This window comes from Perna viridis, chromosome 4 (genome assembly GCF_037379345.1).
Source record: "Perna viridis isolate PV_CMFRI_1.1 ecotype Kerala chromosome 4, ASM3737934v1, whole genome shotgun sequence".
NCBI lineage: Eukaryota > Metazoa > Mollusca > Bivalvia > Mytilida > Mytilidae > Perna > Perna viridis.
In genome coordinates, this window is record NC_142448.1 from 5,043,910 (window position 1) to 5,069,924 (window position 26,015).

The 26,015-nt window shown below is 32.2% G+C and overlaps 2 protein-coding genes across 6 annotated transcripts; both read left to right on the top strand.

Annotated features, from left to right (window-relative positions):
• The first annotated feature begins 1,081 nt into the window (after positions 1–1,081).
• On the top strand, positions 1,082–10,268 carry LOC148618533 (RNA demethylase ALKBH5-like). The gene is made up of 3 exons (XM_088577572.1): positions 1,082–1,814; positions 6,685–6,765; positions 7,384–10,268. Exons 1-3 carry the CDS (start codon positions 1,120–1,122, stop codon positions 7,613–7,615), a joined length of 1,008 nt encoding a protein of 335 aa, XP_088433698.1. The 5' UTR covers positions 1,082–1,119; the 3' UTR covers positions 7,616–10,268.
• A 7,381-nt stretch (positions 10,269–17,649) lies between these two features.
• LOC148618534 (uncharacterized) lies at positions 17,650–25,931 on the top strand. Of its 5 annotated transcripts, none has more exons than XR_015921394.1 (4): positions 17,650–17,807; positions 19,110–20,013; positions 22,406–25,225; positions 25,704–25,931. XR_015921394.1 is itself a non-coding variant. In XM_088577573.1 (3 exons), exons 2-3 carry the CDS (start codon positions 19,120–19,122, stop codon positions 22,433–22,435), a joined length of 924 nt encoding a protein of 307 aa, XP_088433699.1. In that variant the 5' UTR covers positions 17,650–17,807; positions 19,110–19,119; the 3' UTR covers positions 22,436–25,931. The 5 variants fall into 5 exon arrangements, 2 of the variants coding, with proteins under 2 accessions (XP_088433699.1, XP_088433700.1); XR_015921395.1 differs by having other exon boundaries at positions 22,406–24,928; positions 25,223–25,931; XR_015921393.1 differs by having other exon boundaries at positions 22,406–24,166; positions 24,926–25,931.
• Positions 25,932–26,015: the final 84 nt, after the last annotated feature.

Here is a 26,015-nt window from a genome sequence, read left to right on the forward strand (position 1 = left end):
TAAAAATAAATCAAGAAGAAATATTTCCATAACTACGGACTACTACATAGGGCCAACGTTGTGCCAACGTTGTCTTCCCAACGTCAACTAAAAGCCAACGATCCAACCATCAGCCAACGTTGGCCCAACGGAGGCAAACTGTCTTGGAACATGTCTGCTTTACACAGTTTTTTTTTTTTTTGTTTTTGTTTATATTTTTTTCTGCATTTATTATATTCTCTCTATAATTTGTAATAAATGTTTTTAACCAGAGGATCTTCAGATTAGAAGGGTAAATATTCCAAGATTCTTTCTCATTGAGTGCAAGTTATAATAAAAAAAATGTTTTTGTTTCTTTTTCCTAGATTTAAGCGGTTATTTTTTAAAGATAAAAATAAAGAATCTTGAAATCTTGAAATCTTGAAATGAAAATGCTGATGAGTTGAACTCAGACTTCATTTATGTCTTTTTTGGATTTAAAATGTCCCTTATGCATGATTTTTTTTCAAGTACAGACGAAGAGTTAAGAGCCTCCTGGAACACTGAAGTCTAGTTCTCTTACCACATGTATCGAGTATGCAAACCATGATCAATACAATCATCTCGTAAAATTAACACTGAATTGTGTAGACATTTCCCATTCAATTTTACAATATATAGGGAATAAACCATCATCGGGGTTTTATTTTTTTTATCGTAAAATTACCCAATGTCAATAATCTGGGACAAATAAAAAAAACCAACATAGTTATATAAAATCCCAGCAACGATTAGACCAAGGATTTTTTTCGGTATTTAAGTTCTTGATTAGACATAAAGAAAAAATATTGAGTCACAATTTATTTATAAAAGAAAGTAAAGTTTTGACTTTTTTTAGTTCAATTTATTGTTATTTCAAATCTTCAATCCAAATATACTTATTAACTTTTGTTTTATACCTCTATGGTAATAAAATTTTCCAGATTGAGGCCCTGACAGCTTCAAATATTTTTATTTTTTTTGAAAAATGGAATTTTATATAGATTTTGTTAGTAATGTTAAAAATGGGACTCGATCACTTGTAAGTACGTTGCAGTTTTTTTGGTACTATGATATATCTCGTCGGGTTTGAGATAGACCAAGATTTATTTTGGCGAAAAAATGGCTGAAGTTTTCAAAGATCTTCGACACAAGTTGCAATCCCCTACCAATAACAGTGAAAAGAAAAAGAAACATCAATCAGAAAGTGACAAAAATAAGTCAAAATCCCATTCTAAACGTAAATCTCGCTACCGGGATGATGAACCCGAGACGGAAAGGGAGAGAGAGTTACGTAAAGTCCACGCAGGAATTGAGCAGTATCGCATGTTCGACACTGATAGATGTGTAGAAATAGAAGAGAAAATTGACTTGGTAGTCAAGTGTGGAGACATGGGAGGATTCAAAGAACACACTGTTGATAGGGCACCTCTAAGAAATAAATACTTTTTCGGTGAAGGTTACACTTACGGTTCACAGTTGGAACGTAAAGGTCCAGGAATGGAAAGACTTTATCCCAAAGGAGAAGTAGATGAAATACCACCATGGATCTATGACATGGTCATTAAACCATTGGAAGAAGCTAAAGTGATCCCAGAGGGTTTTGTCAATAGTGCTGTTATCAATGACTATTTGCCTGGAGGTTGTATTGTGTCGCACATTGATCCAATCCACATTTTTGCCCGACCTATAGTCACTGTATCTTTTTTCAGTGATAGTTGTTTATGCTTTGGTTGCAGATTTTCTTTCAGACCCATTAGAACCACAGAACCAGTCCTGTGTTTACCTGTTGGTAGAGGATGTGTTACATTGCTGAGGTGAAGTATGGTTCAGGGTGTCCAGTAGCCCTGATAAAAATTAGTCCTATAACGGAAGACTTTGTAGTTTTGCAGTGTATTACATGCAAACTGAGACATTTATATGTGTAACTACAAATTCTTATGTTCTAGGACTAAGATACAAATGAATGTACATGTACAATAATGTTACCCCTACAATATAAGAGGTTGGAATTCTATTACTCTGACCTCAGTTCTTATCTGGACTAGAGTGTCATCTTTCAATGACTAACTGTGTTCTCCTACATGCTAGGATGTCAGAAAAGGTATGTTCAATATTACTCCTACAACGCAAGAGGTTGGAATTGCATTCCTCCATACCCCAACCTCTTACTTGCAAGCGCCATATTGCATAATGCTAGTTCTGTCGTTCCTTGAAATTGACAGAATTATAGTACACTGTTTTCCATTTAAAATGTTCTATACAGTTTCTTCACCATTACATGGGAGAAGGTGACTAAACTACAGAAAAGCAATGACCTACCTGATGAGAAAATCCTGCAATTCTGTAAACCCTTTGTAAAAGCAGTTAAAATGAACTTCATATTTGGTTTTTTAGCTTTTTGAGTGTTTAATTCCGGTTGATAAAATTATGGATTTTAAAATTTGCAAAACAACATATTAAATTAACCAACAAATTGCCTCAACCAACTTTAAGTTCGTTTTGTCAAAAATATATTGTGTTCCGTAAAATAAGTGACCTAATTCAAAATAGCTGGCCATTTTGACAACTGTCTTCATTACAAATGTTTTTTAGGTATTTAACAAATATTTAGGATTTTTATCATTCAATTTCTTGTAGGCTAAACTTCTTTTATGTAAACAAAAGACAAAGTATTTTAAAACACATGTTTAGATAATTAATATTTGCGATGGCTTTCAACATGTCAGAAGCCAGAGGTTAGGATGGCACCAAGTCAGAAAATAGCTTGCCAGACAACCTCAAGCATTACTGGAGTATGTTCAATATCTATTAGAGTAAGGCTAATTATTCAGGGCCTAATCTAGACCTTGATGAAAAAGAGAAGTTTTTAGCAAATTCTGTTTGGGAAATAACAATATTGACATTTTTGTCTCAATAATCTACTGTATTCTTCCATGATTTCCTCGCATTTGCATAAACTGTGCACTTCTCGGCAAGGGAGGTTGACGAAAAATATGTATTGGATCCATGCAACGAGTCAGCTAAAATGTTTACATTTCCTGTTTGTATGCAAATCAGGGGTTTCAATAAAACAATGGCGTCAACTCTGACCTTTTATGAAATAAGATGTTTTAATTTTTCAAGTTTGTGTATTTATGTATGACATGTGGAAACAGTTCATTAAGCGGATTAAAGGATTAATGACAAATGTTTTTGTCCCCTGTGACACTTTGGGAGGGGATTTGGAAATGCCATCTGTCTTTGTTTTCTGCACTTCTTTTGTAATGCTCCTACCAAATAAGTTTGTTTTTGGTATGTAGCCTTATTATGAAGAGTTACAGATTAAGTTTGACTTTGGTTATGGTTGAATGGTTTTAATAAAGGTTGCAGCCCTTGGACTTTGAAAATTTCAGTGAATTTAAAGTTTTCCACTTTTTTTATAACACTTTTATCAATTTATTTGATCTTTCGTATGCAGTCTTACTATAAGAAGTTACAGATTAATTTTAACTAAGGTTATGGTTGAATGATTTTCACAGAAGTTACGGCTCTTGGACTTCAGAAAATTTCAGTGAATTTAAAGTTTGAAACACGGGGGACATTGGAAAGCTGTTCTTTTATCACCTTTGTAATTGATCTTTAGTTATTTGATAATTAAATAAAAATGGGCACAAGGACTGGTTGGCACTCTTGTTATTTTGTATTAAATAACAATGGGCACAAGGGCTGGTTGGCACTCTTGTTATTTGATAATTAAATGACAATGGGCACAAGGACTGGTTGGCACTCTTGTTATTTGATAATTAAATGACAATGGGCACAAGGACTGGTTGACACTCTTGTTATTTTGTATTAAATGACAATGGGCACAAGGACTGGTTGGCACTCTTGTTATTTTGTAACACAGTTGTGTTTTGAGAGGAAAAAAAGAGGCTAGTTATATGTTATTGTACAAACTAGGAAATGCAAGGAAACGGCATTGATGGATCAAACAACTATTAAATAGCAGCAAAATTTTATTAGCTTATTTCAAATAAAATTGTTCTAAAAATACAAAATGGCTAAATTTTTTTGGTTGATAACTTCAGTTCTGATTCCTGTAATGTATCAAGAAAAAAATATACATATATACCCATTGTTTTGGTGTATATTGTGCACCCTCCTACTGGTACAAAGAAAAGTGTGCAGATTACCAGGAAGAATATGGTATTATAAAACTTTTCCTTGTCAAAGAAGAATGGAAGAAGTGGGCACAAACATTGAGAAGTTTTTGCACATTTGGCCTTGACTGTATTCTACAGTTTCTTCACCTTCCTCCCCCAAAAGCATCTCAACTAGGGGAGCAGCTCATTTTCCAAACAAGCATAAATCTCAATGTCATTTAAAAAACTTTAGAGCCTACATGTATGTTTTATAATTGGTGACTTGTACACACGTGTATTCACCGATGTTACATTGTAAATATCAAAATCCTGTATTCAAGAAATTTTGTAGATCTTCGCAGGGCACTTGATTCCCTCTGGAATAATGGACTTACATATAAATTAATACAAAATAAAGTGGGGAAGAAATTGTATAATGTGATGAGTGATATGTATAACATAACCAAATCATCTGTTAAATTTGATAACAAGAGAACTGAATTTTTCACAATTGACAGAGGAGTCAAACAGGGCGACAGTTTAAGCCATCTATTTTTAGCTGCTATATGAATGATCTACATCAAATTTTTGATAGTAACTGTGACCCTCTAACATTATGTCAATCCAAGATTTCTAGTTTAAGTTTGCTGATGATTTAGTCATATTTTCTAGCACACATACTGGTTTGCAAAATGCACTGCAAAAACTTGAAAAATATTGTGATGATTAGCAGTTAACTGTGAATATAAAAAAAAACAAAAGTTATGATTTTTCAAAATAAATACAACCCAAGTCCTAGTTTATTTTTTTTAAAAGTGTCAGATTGTAGAGGCAAAAGAATACAATTTTCTAGGAAATGTTATAACCTATAGAGGTAATTTCAAAAATGCTGTTCAAGAACTAACAAAGAAAGGCCTTAAAGTATTATTTGCTTTGAAAGGGAGATTCTCTAATTTTCAGTCAATACCCATCTCCCTTTCATGTAAATTATTTGATGTTTTGATTAAATCAGTATTATTATATAACAGTGAAGTATGGTTCATAGAAGAATATTTTTCTGTTATGAAGTCTATGAAAAGAGCAGCGTAACATGGTTCAGTTTGTGACTCTCTCTCTCATTGGAATATAAGTTTCCCTTTGAAATAATACATAACAGATATTGTAAATCAGTTTTTGGGTTGAAAAAAAACAGCTTGTAATTTTCAGGCACATAGCTGAGGCCAAATTGAAGTGTAGGCAGAATTACGGCAGGGGGTCTGGGGGCCGCAAAGCCCATCCCCCTGAAGCTCTGCGGAGATAGCGTTTTAGAGCATCATTTATGCCTCTCCTGGATGTATTTTATCTCAAAAAAAAAAATTGGAAAAATTAAGTGCAGGCAAAAGCTTTTTTGCCTAACAGCAGCTATGCACCTGATTTTTCTGCTAAATTAGAACTAGGCAGATTTTCTACTGTATCATTTATTAAGACACAAGTCATGTTATATTTCTGCAGATTAAACATGGGAAATATTAATCTTCTATTGAAGGAAGCATATGAGCTCAATAAAAATCTTGATGGTGAAGGCTTATACACATGGTATAGTTTTGTAAATACATGTAATAGTTTTGAAGATGTGGGATTAGATATTAAAGATTTTAAAACTGCTGATAAACCTTGTAGTAAAAACAAAATTTAATTTAAAGATAAAGTTTAAAAATAAATAAGCAATATGTACAAAGAAAAAATTGTAAATAAACTTTCATCTATCAATGATAGCTCAAAATTATTTCTAGACAGTAAACTTAGATCAGAAATAGAAATTGAAGAATATCCGATAAAAGAGCCGAATTTTAAAAACAGACAAATGATTACTAAATTTCGTGTAAGTGACCATACACTAGAAGTTGAAACAGGCAGGTATAAAAATATTTAAAGGAAAACAGATTTGGTAAAATATGTAAAGATGAAGTTCATGATGAGTACCATTTTTTTCTTTACTGTAAACAGAATTTGAATGTAAGAAATAAGTTATTTGCAAAAATTGTTAAACTAAACCCTAATTATAGCTAATATCAACCACTAGATTAACTAAAAAATATACTATCTCCAAAAGCTGAACTTTTGCCAGCAGTATGTGATTTTTTAAAGCAATCATTAGAATTGCGAAATTGAGGTCCATGCCAGTCAAAAGTTGCACAATTGCATATACCTATTTATATATTGATTTTTGATGTCCAGTTTGTATTTTATGTTTGTTCTTAGTATTGTATTTGCTTGACTCATATGGGTGTAATTTGAAAATAAAATATTATTTTTTTAAAAGCAACACATTGACTGTAACTGTAATTATAAACAGAAATAAACAAAAAATATACTGGTTTCTTACTTGTAATCATATTTTCCACTTTTTTTATTTAAAAAAATATATTTTATAGGAAAAGAATTATGGTGTATAACCAGTGGAAATTACTGACCTCACCCTTGGTATTTCCCAACAATAATATTGTTAAAATAAATGTAATACAATTAGAGGTTTTAATTGTTGTAAAAGTTGTTCTAATTAATTTGGTTTATATTTTTTCAGTGGTTATGCAGCTGATGATATCACCCACTGTATTAGACCTCAAGATGTTAAGGAAAGGAGGGCAGTTATTATTCTCAGAAAGTAAGTGAAACTTAAACAGACCCCGAATTGTAAAAAAGGCATATATTACCCCTACCTTGTCAAAATCTATTATCTTCAAAGTTAAATGAAGTTTTTAGCAAAATTTCATTTAATTTTGTAGGTACCTTTTTGTTACAACATAACACTTACAAATGCAGTTGTATACATTAGCAAAATTTATGGTACACTGAATTTTGTGGGAGTTGAACCTCTTTGAACTTTGGTACAGGAGGTGATATTGACCTGGAAAATATAGCCGTGAAAGTTTCATCAAAGTTTTTCAAGGAAAACAACTTATGAATAATAAAGGTAGAAATTTTTTTATTTGTGTAAATGGCCTTTCACAAAGGTTCACTGTTATTGAACAAGCAACAAGCTAAAGCAAAAATACTACAGGTGATACAGAATAAAACTGAGTAAGGTATATCCTCCATTTTCTTTCAGAGAAGTTGTAGGTATGTAAGAATAATTGGTCATAATTATAAAAGTAAATTAGAATTATATAAGAATTTAGATGATCTTGTACAAACTGCAGATGATATGTGTCTTAATACTATAGACATGTTCTTCTTTGACCCAAATCTTCAGTTAAAAGTTTTTCTTTGTTTTCATGACCAGGGTTCGAGATGATGCACCACGTTTGCCTCCTGTAGAGAAGTCTAATTCTTCCAGAAAGAGAAAGTATTCATCATCAGAACCAGATTCTGACAGTGATGGTGGTCACAGGAAAAATCACAAGAAACAAAAGCACCGTAGATCCAGTCATGATCACCAGAATGGACGTAGGAGAGGTAGCTTCTCAAGTGATGACTTAAACTACAAAGATCGTCATCATCATAAGAAATCTTGAACCTGTTACATTCTGTCCCTTCCTGTTATCTTAATTAAAGTAAGCGCTGTGATTGCAACATCAACTTACAGAACAGATGTTACTGAAGATTTTGTTTACGTAGCAAATCTCTTATGTTCAGGAGAAGACCAACCTAAAGTTATTGTCAAGGGTCACCTAATTATTGGTAAAGTGTTGACCCATATAAAAGTTACAAAGCATACTGAGCACATCTGAAATTAATGGTGAAAATAAGTTTAATGCTTACATTGCAGCTTCAGTTCTGGTGTATTTTGCCTTGAATGGCCAGTTGATATATTTTTGTTTTGTTAAATACATTGAATTGTTGATATTAAAATTTTCAATGAGACCTCATAATGAATGTATTGGTGCTTTAACATGTATAACTGCGTATGTTTTCTGATTTTTTATATTCATTTTTACTGATATATATAACAGGCATTAAGAGAAATACATAGTATGATTAGTCTAGAATTTTTCATAGACACTATAGCCAATTAGCAAGAGGCTAGTGAAAGCGTCTTTTGGGTAGGAAACTTTCCAATACTCCTTTATCATAAGACTCTCATAATAATTTTTGGACAGGGCTAGTTGAATTTTTTCTGTTTTAACCTTGATGTGCAGAAGTTGTTAGTGCCAAACTTTTAAAAAGTACATAAATTCATTAAAAAAAGCTTCTTTATCATCAGAAGTGATATGGATAACAGTTATGTTTCAATGAGAAAATTTCGATCCTAATGTTTCAATTAAATATTTCCAAAGTAGTAATCCACAAGTTAGAGGATCTGGAGACATAACTGAAATAATCTATTGCGTTGATAGATTTTTTTTTAGGATACAAATGTATTGTAATGATTTATTTTGAAAGGAATTTGCAAATCTGATTGTAATTCTAATGTACTAAAACAAAGAAAAACATTTGTTCAAGATAAATGCCTGGTTTTCATTTGAAGTACTTTGGTAGAAGTTTTGCTTTCACTACCAGCCATTCATTATGTTATATTGTTGTTTTGTTTTGAAGTATGTCATTGTAAATACTGATTATTGTTTAACGGTTTACTTAGAATCCTAGTCACTTTCTTTTTAGGTAAAGTCTCAGATAGGAAAAAGCATATGTGGCCCGACTCAAATGAATTATGTAGATCTCTGACAGTATGATAACTCTCAGTTGGCGATATTGAAAATCAGTACATGTATTACAAATGTTAGTCTCTGCATTGTTTATGACATTTGTTAGTTGACATAGGTTGCACAAAAATTTCATTAATGTTGAAGCCTTTCAATAGATATTTAGACCTAAATTTTTGTCTGCATTTTTAATTAATCATTGGCATTGTATACCATACAAAATGACTGTTATTTTTATTTTCAGTCGTTGATGACATATTTTATCTGCAACATTTTAGTTTTACAAGGCTTATGTTGTTAGCATGTTGTTTTTCCCCATATGGTCTCAAAGCATTTTTCTTGTTTTTGTTTTGATTATGGTGTTTTGAAAATTAAGTGTCTGTTTCCAATCCTAAGTTGTTAAGTATTAGATACATTCATGTACACAGCCTAAAAACACTGAATATTTACTTACTGATCAACGGTCTATGAGCATTTCTTATATTGTTTTTCTTTCACATTTTAGTTCACTTAAAAACTATTAGCAGCATTAGTTGAATATTTATGTTTATTTTGTGTCAGACAATTGGGAAGACTTCCTTCTTTTTTTTTTTTTTTTTATAATGAGTTAATTGCATATACTTGTCAGCACTAATTGTGAACCGAGGCGTAGACATTGGCATCACTTTTATTTAATTCCATGATAATAATTAAATTGCCAAAAATGAAGTTTTGGGACTTATCGTTGTGTTTCTGCTTTTTTCTTCTTCTGAACATAAAGATGTGTAAGCGATTACCCAGAGACTGTTTATTTGATTCATACCAAACTTGCCTGAAAAATTAAGCACGCTCAGGGAGTGTGCATGCAATTTTCGAAATTTCAAAATGACTGCAGATTTAAAATTGGCCAAAACAAAAGCCAAAAAAAAAAAAAAATCTGTAAGACTATTCAGTTGTATGACAATTACTTATATAGCTGTTCTTGACCTGCTGAAATTACTGCCTTAAAAATTTTTGTTAATAAAGTCACCAAAATCAGCAAAAATTTCAACTTGTTAGATTTCAATGAAAATTGATTTCTAGGGTGAACATGACATTCTGAATTCAATAGCGGCTTTATATTTTGTCTAAGTCCAACCATTTGCCAGTTTTTGTGACTTTTGTGTTTTGTTTTCAATTACATTATCACTTTTTATTTCTTTTTTTTTCTGCCAGACAAATTCTCGAGTCGAAAACATGAACCTTGAAGTAACATATTTGACTTGCCTTTAATTTAGCGGTGTTACTTTTTTTAATCTCTTTATGCAGTTGCCAAGAAAGTAAATAAATGTTAAATGTCATTTTCATGCAACATTTAATTTGCTTTCTTACTTTGATAAAGCATTGTTCTTTTTTTATATTAATAGACACATAGTTCTATTGAGATGGTGTGTGTGTTAGTATACTTACGTTTATCAAAGAGGACTTTTATGGCGAAAACAGATAATATGATGGGTAAAATTTATTTTATAGAAATAAATACATTTCTGCAAGTCCATGCGACTCATTTTAGAGTTATTGTTCATAGATATTTTCTTTCATTTTTGACCTCATATTTAATATAATATAGCTAATTATAATAAATAAATAAATTACCTTCAGTATAAACAGATGGCTCTGTGTATAAGGACCAGCTACAAACAAGATATCCTTCTAAGTTATCATTTACTAATTTTCTTTATTTTTAGCTTCAACCTTAAATCTATTATTCAGACAAAATATAGATTACTTAATTTTATTTTTTATGTGGAAGTAAGATTATCCAGTCCTTGTAAACATTTTTTTCATTTTATTGTCAATTAAGTATATATATTGCATAAGTGAAGTTTTCTATCAGCCATGTTGGTACACTTTATATTATTTGATGAATATGTATGTGCAACAAACATCTTTGTGCCTTTATAGCATACATGTGGAAATATTTCCTGAGCTTTAATCAATGTTGTACACACCAGTTAACCATCAGACTTGTCTATTTCATATAGAGTATAAGGTTGTTGGATCAAATACTCTTTTCACTTTTGAGAACATTAATTTGATTTCTTTTACATGTACATGTTAAAATAGTGTATTAAGAAAATCATTACATTTAATACTTATAACACTGAAAATTACGCAAATCTATGATTTGATTTAAAAAAAAAACTTTGCCGTTGTTTGATGGTTTGGCACTGTTGTTGTCTATATCCATAGGCACTTTTGTTTTTATGCCATGACTTGAGTATCAGTAGATGGATCTTGATACAAGGTTTTATACCACTGAATATAGGTTTAGGTTGGTTGTGACAATAATCATGTAGGAGTTAGTTGCCATATAAATTATGTATGAGTATTTGAGAATTATGGGCTAGATTGGTTCATCAACATTGGCTTGATATAAATTGCCAATTTGCATATTCAGAGGTACCTAGAGCACTTTCATTTTGGTGAAATTTAACATTTTTACTACAGTCTATACATAGAGTTGTGCCAAGCTAATATGTAGGGTCTATACTTGCCCCACTCACTGTCAAGGGTTTGATATCTACAGTCTTATCAACTGCATCTTGCACATTTAATATTCTTTTCAAATTCTATCAAATATTTGCACTCATATATATTGTGTATATGGTGTATATTTATACTGATACAAAATTCATGATTTTGTATAAAATTCTGGTATACACATGTTTACACATTTTTTTGGAACAGTGTCATGAAGTTCTTGTACCCTTGATGTGTACTTATAAAAAAAAAATTGTCTTGGGTTAGGAACTCAAATGAAAAATATAAATAGTAAATTATTTCTTTTCATTTTGTCATCTTTAAGACATTTCGATATTTATTAATAATTAACCTTGGAATTAAATTCAATCAATCTGAAAGCACCTTTTATTGTATGTTTTTTCTCATTCAAATATTTTATTATTATTTATGGTTTATATTTGTGATGCTAATAGTTTTATATTTCAATCTACTTCTTTTCTTAACCCACCTTTTTCATCACACGTTGTTTATATATATAATGCTAAATCGTTGACATACCTGGCAAAATATGACTTTAAAATTTGGTCTTTGCCTGAAGTTTCATAATTGAATGAACCTAGGCTTTGTGTATTAAACTCCTAGGATTTGCTGCATAATGCATGTCAGAGTTGACAGGTTTATTTTGTTTTGAAACTCAGAAAAATTCCATTAAGATATATAGAAACTATGAACTAGTAAGATGTACTAGATTATTAGGATTACATTTTATTGAACAAGAGGACTTAAGCAAGTTCTCGTACCACTATGATGCCCTTTTGTCAAAATCAACTGTTTTAAACTATTTTTGTGTTCATATCTCAGAAATGAGTTCCTATGGAGAGAAACTGAAAAGATAAACTGCATAGAATAATTAATGGTACAATTTGTTCAGCAGGATCTTAGTCATTCGATAATTTGTTGTAGTAGTTATTTCAGTTTTTATGTCCAATTTTCACACCAAAAAAAAAAAATGGTAAGCAGGTATAAAGTGTGGAATCTTTATAGCTTCAAATTGTTTTGATCTAAATTGAACCTTGATGACTTCAAGGATATTTTTTTAATTGATAAGGCCAATTTAGGCTCCAGTTTGAGCATTTGGTATAATTCTTACAAAAGTATGGAAAGTACATGTTTATGATACAGTGCTGTATAGAGTCTTACAAAAGTATGGAAAGTACATGTTTATGATACAGTGCTGTATAGAGTGTTCTGTCTGAGAAAGGTTTACATTTCAAACAACGTGTCAACTTGTGAATCAATCAGTTCAGCTTTATCCACATTATCATGGCTTTATCATTAATAGGATTTTATTTCTTCAGATTCATTACTGATAGATTTTTATATAATGTACTTAACACATGTATTGATAGAATTTTAAGATAAGAAGATTGTGTCCATTTGATTTGAAAATTTCTGTCTTCAATAAATTGCAAAGCAATAGTTACAAAAATAATAAAAATTGTGGAAAGGAAAATCTTTGATAACTATGATCAGATGAGTTGAATGTTAGAAAGATATACATAGTATTCAGAGTACCATAATTATTAATTCATAGGAATGTACAACATTACATTGTATTTAGTTGGTGTTAATATTTGAAGTGATCAGATCATTAACAGATTGCATTGTTCAGGTTCCCCTCAACTACAAAAATCATTTTTGCAATTTTTACAAGTACTTTATAATTGTAAAGTGTACTAAAGCTGAAAAAGTTGGAAGCCAGAAATTTTGGTCAATCATTAGAGAGGAAAAAATTGGATGCTGCTACACTTTTGATCAGAACTAAGCTTATTATCTAGAGCTACTATCAATTGATATGGCTATCTTTAAAGTAATTGATGAGAATCTGTTGATCCATTGTTTGTTGTGTTTATTATTTTTTGGTTCATTTTGTTGATAAGATCTGGTTATGCTTTATAGATAATACAAATAAAGATGAAAAAATCCAGAATTTTACAAGTTAGTGCTAGTAAGTGCTTGTCACCTACTGTTATGTCTTTCAGTTCAGTGCGTTCCTTTCAGCATTCTTTTTTATTTTGATCCTTCAGCATCAAAATGCCTTATGTCACTTAAGTCAATATACGTCTTGCAGACGAAAATGTTTTTGGCTTTGTTTACTGGTATAACATCACTCTTGTGACATATAGTAGACAGTGTTTTAGCTATGACTCATATGTGTTTCAATATTAAAGACCTCTCAGCTTTTACATACTCTTGACAGCGAATCAAGGTCTTTTTGTTCTCGTTTTATCCCTTTTCTGGCATAGTCCTCCACAGCATCCATAAGCATTTTAGAGTTATAATTGATACCTTTGGCAATGACTTTACGGATAGATGTCTTCGATGTCTAAATACCTCCCGAAATGACTTGACTGAATAGACCCATGACTCGTTTTATGCTCCCACGACAAGTTGGTCGGGGGCATATTTACCCCTGTCCGTCCGGATTACGCATGATCATGGCTTGTCCGGCTATCTCCTCAAGAAGTTTTTGAACTACATCTGATATGTATTACAGTATATTTCTAGATATATGGTGAAGGTGTGCAGGGCCAATTTTTTTATTTTCGTGAAATATTGCGGAAATTGGTTATAGTTGCACTAAGTCATTTTCATCAGAAATAAGGCTATATGACTTGTCCGGCTATCTTCTCGCACAGTTTTAGAACTGCATTTAAAATATGTTACAGGATGTTTCTACACATGATGAAGGTGTGCAGGGCCAAAGGATTTTGATTTTCGTGAAATATTACGGAAATTGGTGATAGTTACACTCAGTCATTTTACTCAGAAATTAAGGATCATGGCTTGTCCGACTATTTCCTCGTAGAGTTTTTTGAACTGTGTTTAAAATATTTTACAGAATATTTCTACACATGACGAAGGTGTGCAGGGTCAAAGGATTTTGATTTTCATGAAATATTATGGAAATTGGTGATGGTAAGGATAGTTATTTTCATCAGAAATAAGGCTATATGTCTTGTCCGGTTATCTCCTCCTGTAGTTTTGTAACTACATCTAAATATTTTTTGCAGGATGTTTCTACACGTAATGATGGTGTGTAAGGTCAAAGGATCTTGATTTTTATGAAATATTACGGAACTGGGTGATAGTTGGACTTAGTAATTTTTGTCAGAAATATACCCCAAGCAACAAAGTTGTTTTTGGGGGTATTAACATTTTTTATGTGTCCGTCAGTCCGTTCATCGGTCCTCTTTTTCTCATCGCAACTAGTCTCACACAACCGAACAGAATGTCATAACACTATATGGCCAGGATACAATATGTAGATATGCATATGTTTTGGAAATTCTGTTCCCCAAGTTGATCCTCAATTTTTTTTGGATACGGTACTGGTGCAGTTTGTCATTGCAAGTCTTGGAAGGATTGAGCTGAACCAAAAAACCACGAGTATCACAAGTCTTGGAAGGATTTCTGAATCTGAAAACCATGTCTTCATACAAAAATAAACATGTTCTTAATTTGGCAAATCTAGCGAGCGGGAGCAGCATTAGTGTCTTACAGACCTATTTGATTTGGTTAAAGAAAAAAACACTACTAACAAATGACACCGGGGGCTCCTGTGACAAACAGGGCTTCTAGTTTTCTTCTAGGACTGTCGTCTATTTACTATTTAATGACTTAAAAGATTTTACATACTTCTGATATTGTTATTGTATATAGTTGGTAGGGTTTCACGTAATAAAAAATGATAGCTTTTTTAATCAGTATTACATGTTGAGGTGCACAATCAATTACTTTACATTGTTCGGTTTTTATTTTTATTAAATTCGGATACATGCATGTGTTTCAATTTGTTCTTAAAAATCATTCAAACTGGAATTTCCTTAAGGAATACTCACCTTGAAACAAATCCTGGTTTTCATTTTTAAGAGGTTCTTTCCTTCACTCTTATATAGCTATTATTTGTATGTGGCTTGTACCTCTCGTTATTTTACCCCCACCAAGAATGCCTTAACAAGCCCTTAATTGTGGAGTAGTCGTTCTGACAAGCCTCTTAATAATTTCCTTCAATGCCATGTAGTTAATGTATGTTTTGTGTTCAAAGAAAGTATACCCAAAACTTACAAAATAGAACCTTTTGTGCTAACTGTGGGATTGTCGATGAGCATGCGTAGAGCATGCTCAATATACCCTTCCACGTATTCTTTTGTTCTACCCAAGCCCTACCTCACTGTATATTGAGCATGCTCATTAATTTACCGCAAAAGGGGAAACAGCGGATAAACAAAGCAGGGAAAATCCATTGATAAAACAATGCCGGTAACATCGTCAAATGGTCAAAACAAAGGCACTCATCAGAACCGAAACAGAAAAAAAAACGAACATTATACCTGGACTAGAAACCTAAGAACTTTGATTAAAGAGGTGGGTGGGTGTTGTCTGCGATGCAGATACTCTAATGTTTAATTTAATTCTTTTGGGAACATGTCAGTGGACTAAAATAAACATTTGATATTTAATTTCACTGCCTCAACTTAAAAAAGGAATGTTTAATTGTATTTCCGTAAACCTCAGTTACATGTATAAGTATTTTCTTTTTGTTGTTGCTTTAATAATAATAAATTGCACTGGTACATGTTTAAAGCGGTATAAAATTATTGTTCTACATCGCTCCCAAATCGACGTATAGGGTTGATATTCAATTGTACTATTGTAAACTTCTGTATTACTGTAAATCAAACATTCTTTGTTGAATATCTGATGTGTATAAAAAAAAAAATTAAGACTCACCAAAATATGCACCCGTATTTTTTTTTCAATTTTAATTTCAACTCGTTCTTTAGGTCTGCACATTTCAATATTGTTTACACGATTGTTATGTGCAGGTTAATTCGAATTGTATACTTGTTCTGTGAAGTGAGCAGGAGTACAAGACATAAACTCCTTCAAAATTTCGTATTTGTGATTGAAAGCAGATGTTGCTCCCTCATTTGTTGGAAAACTTAGTTGATTTTGTGGCACTGGAAAATTTGGTGTAAGGCAAATCTAAGGTGAACCTGAATACTTACAGTAATGAAAAAACTAGGGATAACGGCTAGACAAAAAAAAATACAGTGATAACGGTTAGACAGAACAAGTACTATCTTTAAAAAAAAAAGATAGCCGACGCAGTAAAATTTTGTTCTTTTTTTACCTCTAAGTTTCTACATTTCTTTCAAGAAAATTACACATGACATGCAATTTTTACGGTTCCGATAAAGTTCTCTTTTCGAACGCAATTCCAAATTTTCGATATAGATTTTTCGAACGCCACTAAGTTATCAGCATTTGGCCAATCGGGAAAAAGAACTGCGATCAGGAGACTTGCGTTTCCATAGAAGAGTGTCCTTAAGGGCAAAAGGTAAAAAGCGAAGCTATACCGACTGCGTCGGAAAAAAAATCCAGGGATAATGGCTAGATAAAGAAAATCCAGGGCTAACGGCTGGATAAAGAAAATCCAGGATTAACGTCTGGACACAGAAAATCCAGGGTTAACGGCTAGACACAGAAAATCCAGGGTTAACGGCTAGACAAAGAAAATCCAGGGTTAACGGCTGGACACAGAAAATCCAGGGTTAACGGCTAGATAAAGAATAATGACACACGTCACAGAGCATGAAACAACCAAAATAACATGCACGTAGAAACAACAATAAATGCGTAACCTGCATGGATTGTCCTGGTAACCTGCATGGATTGCCCTGGTAACCTGCATGGATTGCATGGATTGTCCTGGTAACCTGCATGGATTGCTCTGGTAACCTGCGTGGATTGCCCTGGTAACCTGCATGGATTGCCCTGGTCCCCCTTTTCTGGATCCACCACTGGAAAGTAAGTGAAAAAACATGATCTTTGTAGAGAAAACTGAAATTGTTAATTTAGTCGTCCTATTTTCAGTCTTTGACTGAACGGTTGGGCCGCGCGTGATTATTGATCTGTCGAGTTGCAGATGTTTTAAGTAAAACTTGTCCAAGCCAGTCAACTATTTATAAAAAGAATTATCAAAGCCTTCGACAAATACTATATACAGCATAACTTCAACAATTAAGTCTTGTTCATATAATATGTTCTAATATGAATAAACCGGGTAAGCAAACACGCAAGACTGTCTTATAAAACAGAGCGAATTCAAACTTCATGGTTGTATAAAGGCCACCACTGTGATTACTTTATATTGGAAAGAGTTAAAACAAAGTTTCAAATCTCATTGACAAATAAATTATCGAGAACTCCCTATGTACCTGTCATTAAAAACCTAAATTGGTATTTAAACTGTTGGTTCAATAACAAACATCTGAAATTAAACTTTTCATTTACAGATATTTATTATCAATAACGGTACAAAATTTCATTTGATACCACAAATCTCTCATTCAGTGCATTAAATTCCATGCTTTATATTTTTTCATTGGTTAAATGAAGCATGTAGTATAACGGTATAAGGAGAGTGGTCTATCCAGGTAACGCATATCTAGTATACATTGAGTCTCTATGTACATAATAATGATAGGATAGGGAACAGTAAACAGGTCAACAGGTATGTTACCTCTTTCACTTCTTTATTCTAACACCATATTTTTTTTTACATTATACAAATTGATTTTAAGTCCTTTGTTACATATATATATTTAATTGTACTGCAACATAGAATCTGAATGACCATGGTTGCAGTAATTTTATAAGTTATATTTTTTTTCAAGAAGAACCACTACATTGTATGAGTTGATTTTAGTGGCTTTGGTCATAGTATCACATTCCTCGATATGAATAGCATATAGCCACTTTGAAAATTCTTAAGTATTGTCATTTCTATTTTATTTCCGTCAACTACAACAAAATAATGAATCTTTTTTGTTAAAACTATGAAGCTATTACTGAACATTGAATTGGGACGAAGATTACTAAGGGTATTTCAGTATTCATATCAACATGAGGGGTGGACAGTGGGTACTTCACCCCGCTACCCTCTCCCTAGACCACCGCTTCCCGACCCCTTTCATTCTACCCTCGGTTATTGTTCCCAACCATAACCCTCGCTTCCCTTTTTTTCACTCCCTGTTTCCGTCCCCTCCACCACCGTTCCCAACCCCTTCAACCATCGATTCCCATCCCCTTAACCTTTCCGCATCCCTACCCGTCCATCCTACCTAAAATCGACTAGGAAGTGTGTAATAGTTTCAACTGTCAATATACATAATCAATAGTCAGAAAACAAATTTTGCCAAAATTAGAAAGTATATCTTCAACTTTTTAAAGAGAAGTCAAACCAAATTTATTCTATGTAAACACAATTAAGTCGTAAACTAAAGGTATTTTCTCGGTTCTTCGTGAGGGTATACAGTTGACAGTAGTAGTAGTGACAAATTTGTCAAGTCCAACAAAAGACCAGGTTCAGATAATGACATAATTGAATATTTCTTTAACTAAAGAATGCGTTATAGATTTTATAATGTATATTAGTTATGGATTTTATAATGTATATTAGAAATGACTTTCGACACAATACTAATGAGATTAATCTTTGTCTAAGTACAATTTAATAAAAGATCATTTTTAATCTCTTTAAGAGTTTAAATTTTCAATATATTGAATGGATACTTAAATGTCTAAAATCCATTGAGATTCGACAGTTAATTCAATAACTACTATTGTGACTGAGACATATGACTACAGTAATGAAATAATTCACTGGCAGATTTTCTGATCTAGATCTACAGCTGAAGAAAATGAAACTTAAATTGGATAAAACCCAAATTTTGTTGCAATGTAAAGTTTAGCAAATTAATATGCCCTTCTTTGCTCTGAAATTCAAAAGTTTACATCTACCTTCATGTTTTAGTACTGGTAAAATGGGTCTACCTAAGAGGTTATTTGATGACTTACCTACAGACGTTATATGCTCTATTTGCAATGAAGTTTTCCTGGATCCAAAAGTTCTACAATGTCAACACATGTTCTGCAGTGCCTGTTTACAGCGGAGGAAGTCTAACACAAAATCTGACACATGTGCAACCTGCCACACCCCATTTCATTATCCGTCCTGTCACCAGCCGGATGAAGAATTCAAGTTAAAACTTCTGAATTTGAATGTTGTATGTAACTACAAATGTGGCATGAAAATTATACTAGGAAACTTACCGGAGCATTTAAAGGAAGAGTGTCCCTCAGCTCCAGTAATTTGTCCAAACCAGGTCAAAGGTTGTAAAAAGAAGGTCAAACGATGTGACATCAGTAAACACGTGGAGGAATGTGATTACAGGACAGTCATATGTGAAGCTTGTGGACATTCTACTGTCTTCCAAGAACTGTTTACCCATCAGAGTAGGAAGAGATGTCTGGAGAGGAAACTAAAACAACAGGTGATTAGGGAACTCAGACAAGCTCATAAGGAAGTTATGGACCATAGATCAGATGTTTTGAAAGATCACATACGACGTGAAATACAACAGAGCAAAATGGAAGTAGGACATGCCAAATACCTACAAGAAAGGAAAAATAAACTTCACCAACTGCTGTTGTCACAGAGTAACGTAGATGCTATAAACAATGTTATAAACAATGCTTCCCCTGAAAATAGTTTCTTCCTTACTGAACTGGAAGAACTGAGGAATAAGGACAAACCATCAGTTTTAACACCATCACAGTCACGTTCAACCCTAGTCAGTGCTGTACAGTGTGACCGATGTTACAAGCCCTACACACCCAGTAAAAACCATCATAGTGCCTGTCGCTGGCATCAAGGGGTGAGTACTCGTTTTCTTATATCATGCTTATCTTATGATTTCATTCAGACTTACTTTATGGTAAGGAGAGATATCTTCATATTTAAAAAAAAACGGTTAAAATTTACGATTCACATCAGTACCATGCCAAAAGTGAGTCCCATATTTAATTTCCTAATATAATCTGCACAAAATTACTTAAAAAGAACAAAAGTGAAGCCATTTCATAAGCGATTTTGAAGATTGTTTATCTTAAGAAATAGAAATGTTTACAACTATTTGAGGTTTAAATTTTTATTGGCTGTCAAGTTCCCAAATACTAGTGATTAAATGAAAAGAAACATTATGGAGTCACAATTTACCTATAAAAGCACTTATTTTCTATGGAATTCAATTTTCTATTTCCATGAAACCATATTCAAAATGTTATCTGAAATGCAAAAATGGCATTATTTCTTTTTAAGTCGCTAATATTATTAGCGACTTCTTGCACTCGTAATTTCAGTACTGTAAATTTGTAAATGATTTGCATAATTATATATTACTTCACCACCTTATGCTACAGATCGATGCCGTAGAACCGTCAATTCTAGCTTCACACGAGATTAAAATGTACCTCTTAATTACCATACGTGTACATGTGTTCTACGAGTGTCTTTTACTTGTATGAGAGCGGGAAGTTTACATTAAATGATGGAATGATCGGTTAGCATTGAACTTTCTGTAATATAGCTGAGAAACGCATTGAGTCCGAGTTGTTTTAATTGAGAAACATTCGGGTCATGGCGGTTACGAAGTCACCCCATATCGCAATTTCGCTTGTATAGTATACCGATCTTTGCCGATTGACGAACTGTTTCGTTACACAACAATGTCGGTACATGTAAAACCTTACAACACAAGCTCGAATGAGCTTTTAAACCGACATAAGCTTTTAAAACGTTCTAAAATGTCAAGTGTATTTTCGAAAACGGAATGCACTTATTTTACTAGTAATGCACAAATGTACAATGTCAAAAGATGTGAAATAGAAAAGAAAATGAATCGACCTAAAATCTTCAAGTTAATTTGTGATTTTTTGAATTCTGAACCAAGTACATACATATATTCACGCCAGGTTTTATGGTGAAAATGAGAAAATCACTGATTGATTGGGAGTTAAGTATAGTAAAGCGCTGAATTCGCCTGGATGTTGAAAGCAAGCCAAAATCAGTGGCATAGAATATTTCACGATTAGCGAATTTGAAGATTCCAGTGTCAGTATTATATGAAATGCATTGCAATTTCGTAATCGAAGGGGGATAATTCACTTTCCCCCCAATCACTCTACTGTAATTTTCTGCACCCTCTGATACTTCCAAGACAAATGAACTGTCAATTCATCTTAAATAGACTATAAAATATGTACTCACATGTTCAAATTCGTAATGCTAAGGTAGCTTTACAACATATTTTTGAAAATGCTGTTTTATACAGATTTTGTGAGGAATTTTAAAAATGGGAGTCAATTTTGGCACGGTCCTGTATGTGCACGGTGAGAAGTGTAATACTTAATCAATTTTTTTTATCAGATTGGATTGTTTATATTCATATCAAAAGTAAATGCATATCCACTGAAACCATCTTAAATGAAGTTACATATTTTTATAGAAATTATTATGTAACTAATGAACGACTTTAAAGTTCACACAGATTCGATGAAATCAATAAACCCATACTCAATTTGTGTACTAGATATATTTCCAAATTAACAAATAAAAAAACGTCAGCTTAGAAGATCGTATTCAATGAAATTGATAATGTAATAGAACTATTTATGCAGTGATAAATTGTAATACGTATCACGTACATGCATATGTAAAGTAATGCTCCCTCCAATAATCATGTATACATATAATTTATAAGTATAAAAACAAATGTTGTCGTTTTTTTTATGAAGATGCATTCCCTTCAAAATGTCTGAGGTTGATTCGGATATTTGACCATAAAAGTGAGAAAAAAAATTCACCAAATTCATTTGATTAAAAATGTGTCCATTATACAAATCATTATAATAGGTAGTATAACATCGGCTCATTTTACCGCTCATAGATGGAGTAGCACAAAGAACAATAAAGATGAAACGTGTCTTTAATGTAATATGATATTTAAACTAATGAAACCATTGACAAAACTCTAATATTTAATGCTATTTTATCAATAAGCGCATTCCGTTTTAATATAAGCATGGAATTTCTAATATCCCCAATTCGCCTGACACGCCCGAAGACGTTAGTTCTTCTGCTCACCTAATGTAAACAGAGCTTCGTTCCTGTCCAAATAAGTCCAATTCTTTTATTGAAGCCGAAGTGAAAGCTTTATTACATTTTTTTTAGCAGTACATTTATTTTCTTTCTCTTCCATGTAATTACAGCCGGTAAGTACTTTAACATTGTTAAGGTAGATGCGTTACTACAGTAAATGTACTGATTAAGAAATCACAGAGGCTTCTTTGTAATAAAACAGTAAGAAAAGATGATTTACACACACTCCATATTGCAACATTTAATGGTCAATTTATGGCGCTTCGCACGGTTATTTTTTGTACAATTTCAGTCTATTTACATGTATCACGTGTCTGATTTTATCGTATATATAGTCAATCATGTAATGCATGATTTCATTGTATAGTTCATGTATCAATGTCATTGTAAGGTCTATATATAATGTAATGTTTAATGTCATCGTATGATCAATATACATGTACCACGTAATGTTTTATGTCATGACATGGCCCACGTATCACTTCGTGTCTTATGTCATCATATGGTCAGTACATCACGAAATGTATAATGTAATTGTATGGTTAATGTATTACGTAATGTCTAATGTCATTATATGGTCCATGTATCACGCAGTGTCTAATGTCATCATGTGAACAAAGTATCATGTAATGTCTAATGTCATGGTATAGTTCATGTATCACGTATTGTCTGGTGTCATCGTATACGTAGCCAACGTCATGTAATATTCAATGTGATCATATGGTCAATGTATTACGTAATGTATAATGTCATTGTTTGGTCCATGCATCACGAAATATCTAATGTCATCGTATGGTTCATGTATCACGCAGTGTCCAATGTCATCAGATGGTAAATATATCATGTTTTAATTCACACTTAATGTTTTAAGTCATAACATGGTCCACGTACCACGTAGTGCCTTATGTCATGGTACAGTCCATGTATAACATAATTTCGAAAGTCATTAAATCTTGCAGTGTTTAATTTTATGGTATATGTCTGTGAAAGTTTACTTTTAAATGGCTTATGTACGTTTATTTATAATGAAAAAAATCCATACACTAACCTATGTATTACATGTCAACATAATAAATAATTTACTTACTTATATATTAGTATTTGTGTCTTACTTTAAACATTTCTATCTTATTTTTCATATATCCAACAGATTGTAAGTATGGATATTTTGCAATAATTTTTCATGAATACTCACAAATAGATAATAACTGAACAGAAATGACAATTAGCAGAAAAATTACTGTTTTTTTTTATTTTGAAGTCAATGTGATGATAAATGACATAAAACCGAAAGACGTAGCTATGCATAGTCAAAGTAGTGAAGTTCTGAGTTAATGAAGCAATTACTAAGTGTAAAGGTTAACTATAATTTTGCGTTGCCGTAAAACAAGCAAAATGTTATTGACACAATGAACAAATTAAAAATGCAATTTTGCCAAAAAAAAAAACAATAATTAACCAACGATTTCTTGTTTTATTTTCATATCACAGGTTCCGGTAAGTACAAGTAGATACAGTTTAAATTCTGAGACTTGTGAAAACTACATTATTTCTATTTAAAGAAAGAGAACAAATGATAAATCATAGACCGAGTCATATTACACTTTAAAGGTAGACAGTAGCTACAAAACATAATATAAGTATATTTAGTATAATCATTACAACGTATCTTCAATATCTATAACTACGTATTTGCTACATATATATAGTAAAGTGACAATCCTTTGTCACAAACTGCTCAATTTGACAGTCTCTTAAAGGGATCATTGAATATACAAAGTGCATGTGTGTTTTTATTTTGCTTCTACCCTTTTAACACAAAGTAATTTATTTTTCATGAACTGGTATCATGTTGTGTTCTACAGCTTTTTGTAAGTATTTGGTTTAAAAATTTATTTCGTTATTAGAATAAAACAACCTACAGTTTTCTCCCCCCCGGTCCGGTTGAGCTATTGATATCACTTGGCGTGGTTATTTTTTCTTTAAAAATCTTTTCCTCTGAATATTACAAAATTTAATCACCAGCATCTTAGGGTATTTTCTTTGTATATTGTGTAGATTATAAAATCAAGCGTAGATCCAGCGTAAAATGTTGGTCTCCGTTGCTATTTTTAGACCACAGGACTCAAGTCACCAATTTATGCATATTTAAAAAAAAAAACAACAAAAAAACAAAAAAAAACTGCAAGAGATACTAAAAATAAATGTGATCATCGAGTCGAAGTTGTAAGAAAACACCTTGTTGGAGTTATTGCCCTTGAAAGGTGAAAAATGAACCAGGTGAACGATTCAGGCCCCCGTGAGCCTCGATTAAAATATAAAATTGAATTTGGTCCAGATAACAATTCACATATTCTTCAAAATATTAGTTAAGCCATTCCCAGTCGCGTAGCTGCCGTTAGGCAAAAAAGCTTTTGCCTGCACTTAATTTTGCCTTGTATATAGAGATATAGGATAAATAATGACAAAATATCGTGCAAAAATAATGTAGAACTATAAAAAGCTAGTTCTGAATCTTTGTCCAAGCACATGTGCTGCAGGGTAGATTTGCTATTATTATTTGATGTGATATCAACGGTTTTCGTTTTCTTTTATTTCATATTTGGTTCCATGTGGTGGTCCGTGTTCAGGGTGTAAGTATTCTATTAAGCATTTCTTTCATGTACGAGATTGGTTATGAAAGTGAAAGTTGTAATATTAATGCAAAAATCCTCTATTTGACAGTTATAAAAAACATTTTCTTTGTTATCACTGAAAAAAAAAACCGGAGTCTGATTTAATCATCTTTTTGGCTTTTTAGTTCTCCCGTTTTTTTACAACATTTTATACTTTTATAGATGTAGCTTCCTTGTCGATGTTGTGTTAAATCTTAACCCTCTAATGTGTTTTTTTTGTCTTTTTCATATTTGACCTGCTTTTCAATAAAGGGTGTAAGTATATTCGTTTGTAAAATCCCCATTATGTTATATGAGACGTCAGTGCTTCATTCGAATTTTCCAGATAAATCATAAACAACCAAACATAGACGTCCACTGATACATTTCGAATAAAACCTTTCAGAAAACGTTTGCGTTCGCACGGAAATTCTGCAACTTTTTGAAAACGAATTAAATTCGCGGTTTTAATGATAATAACATGTTTTATACATGGAAACGACTGTTAAAACGAAATAAAACTTTTTACAAAACGCTTACATAATTTGTTTGAAGGCTACGTCCGTTTTTTTACTTATCACTGTTGTTTAATAACACTCGTTCAATCGGAAATTAAACTGAAAAATTCAACAACAAAACAATGCAGAGCACAAACAATAATTCTGAACCAGTACCACAAGAAAAGTGACCGCCATCTACTGTATTTTTTTAATTATCAAGAATGCATTTACATTTGTATAAAACTTTTTTTCAGACCTGTTCTTATTGTGGACGAGTGGATTACATGCCGGGATGTATGTCTGGATTTCACATAGAAAGTTGAGGAACATTCCTGACCTCTGTAACACTAATCTGTGGTAGTAGACTGATAATGTTTACACGATATACCTCTGTAACTCTTTGCCTCTTATATACTCTTATTTATGTATATTTTAATGATTCTATCTCACTACTATTAGTAGAATAAAATTAAAATTTGAAATTAACTCCTATTCAATGTTGACAGAATGAGAAAAATAAAACCAATGACCCAAACCACATCATATATTTCCATGTATACAAACGG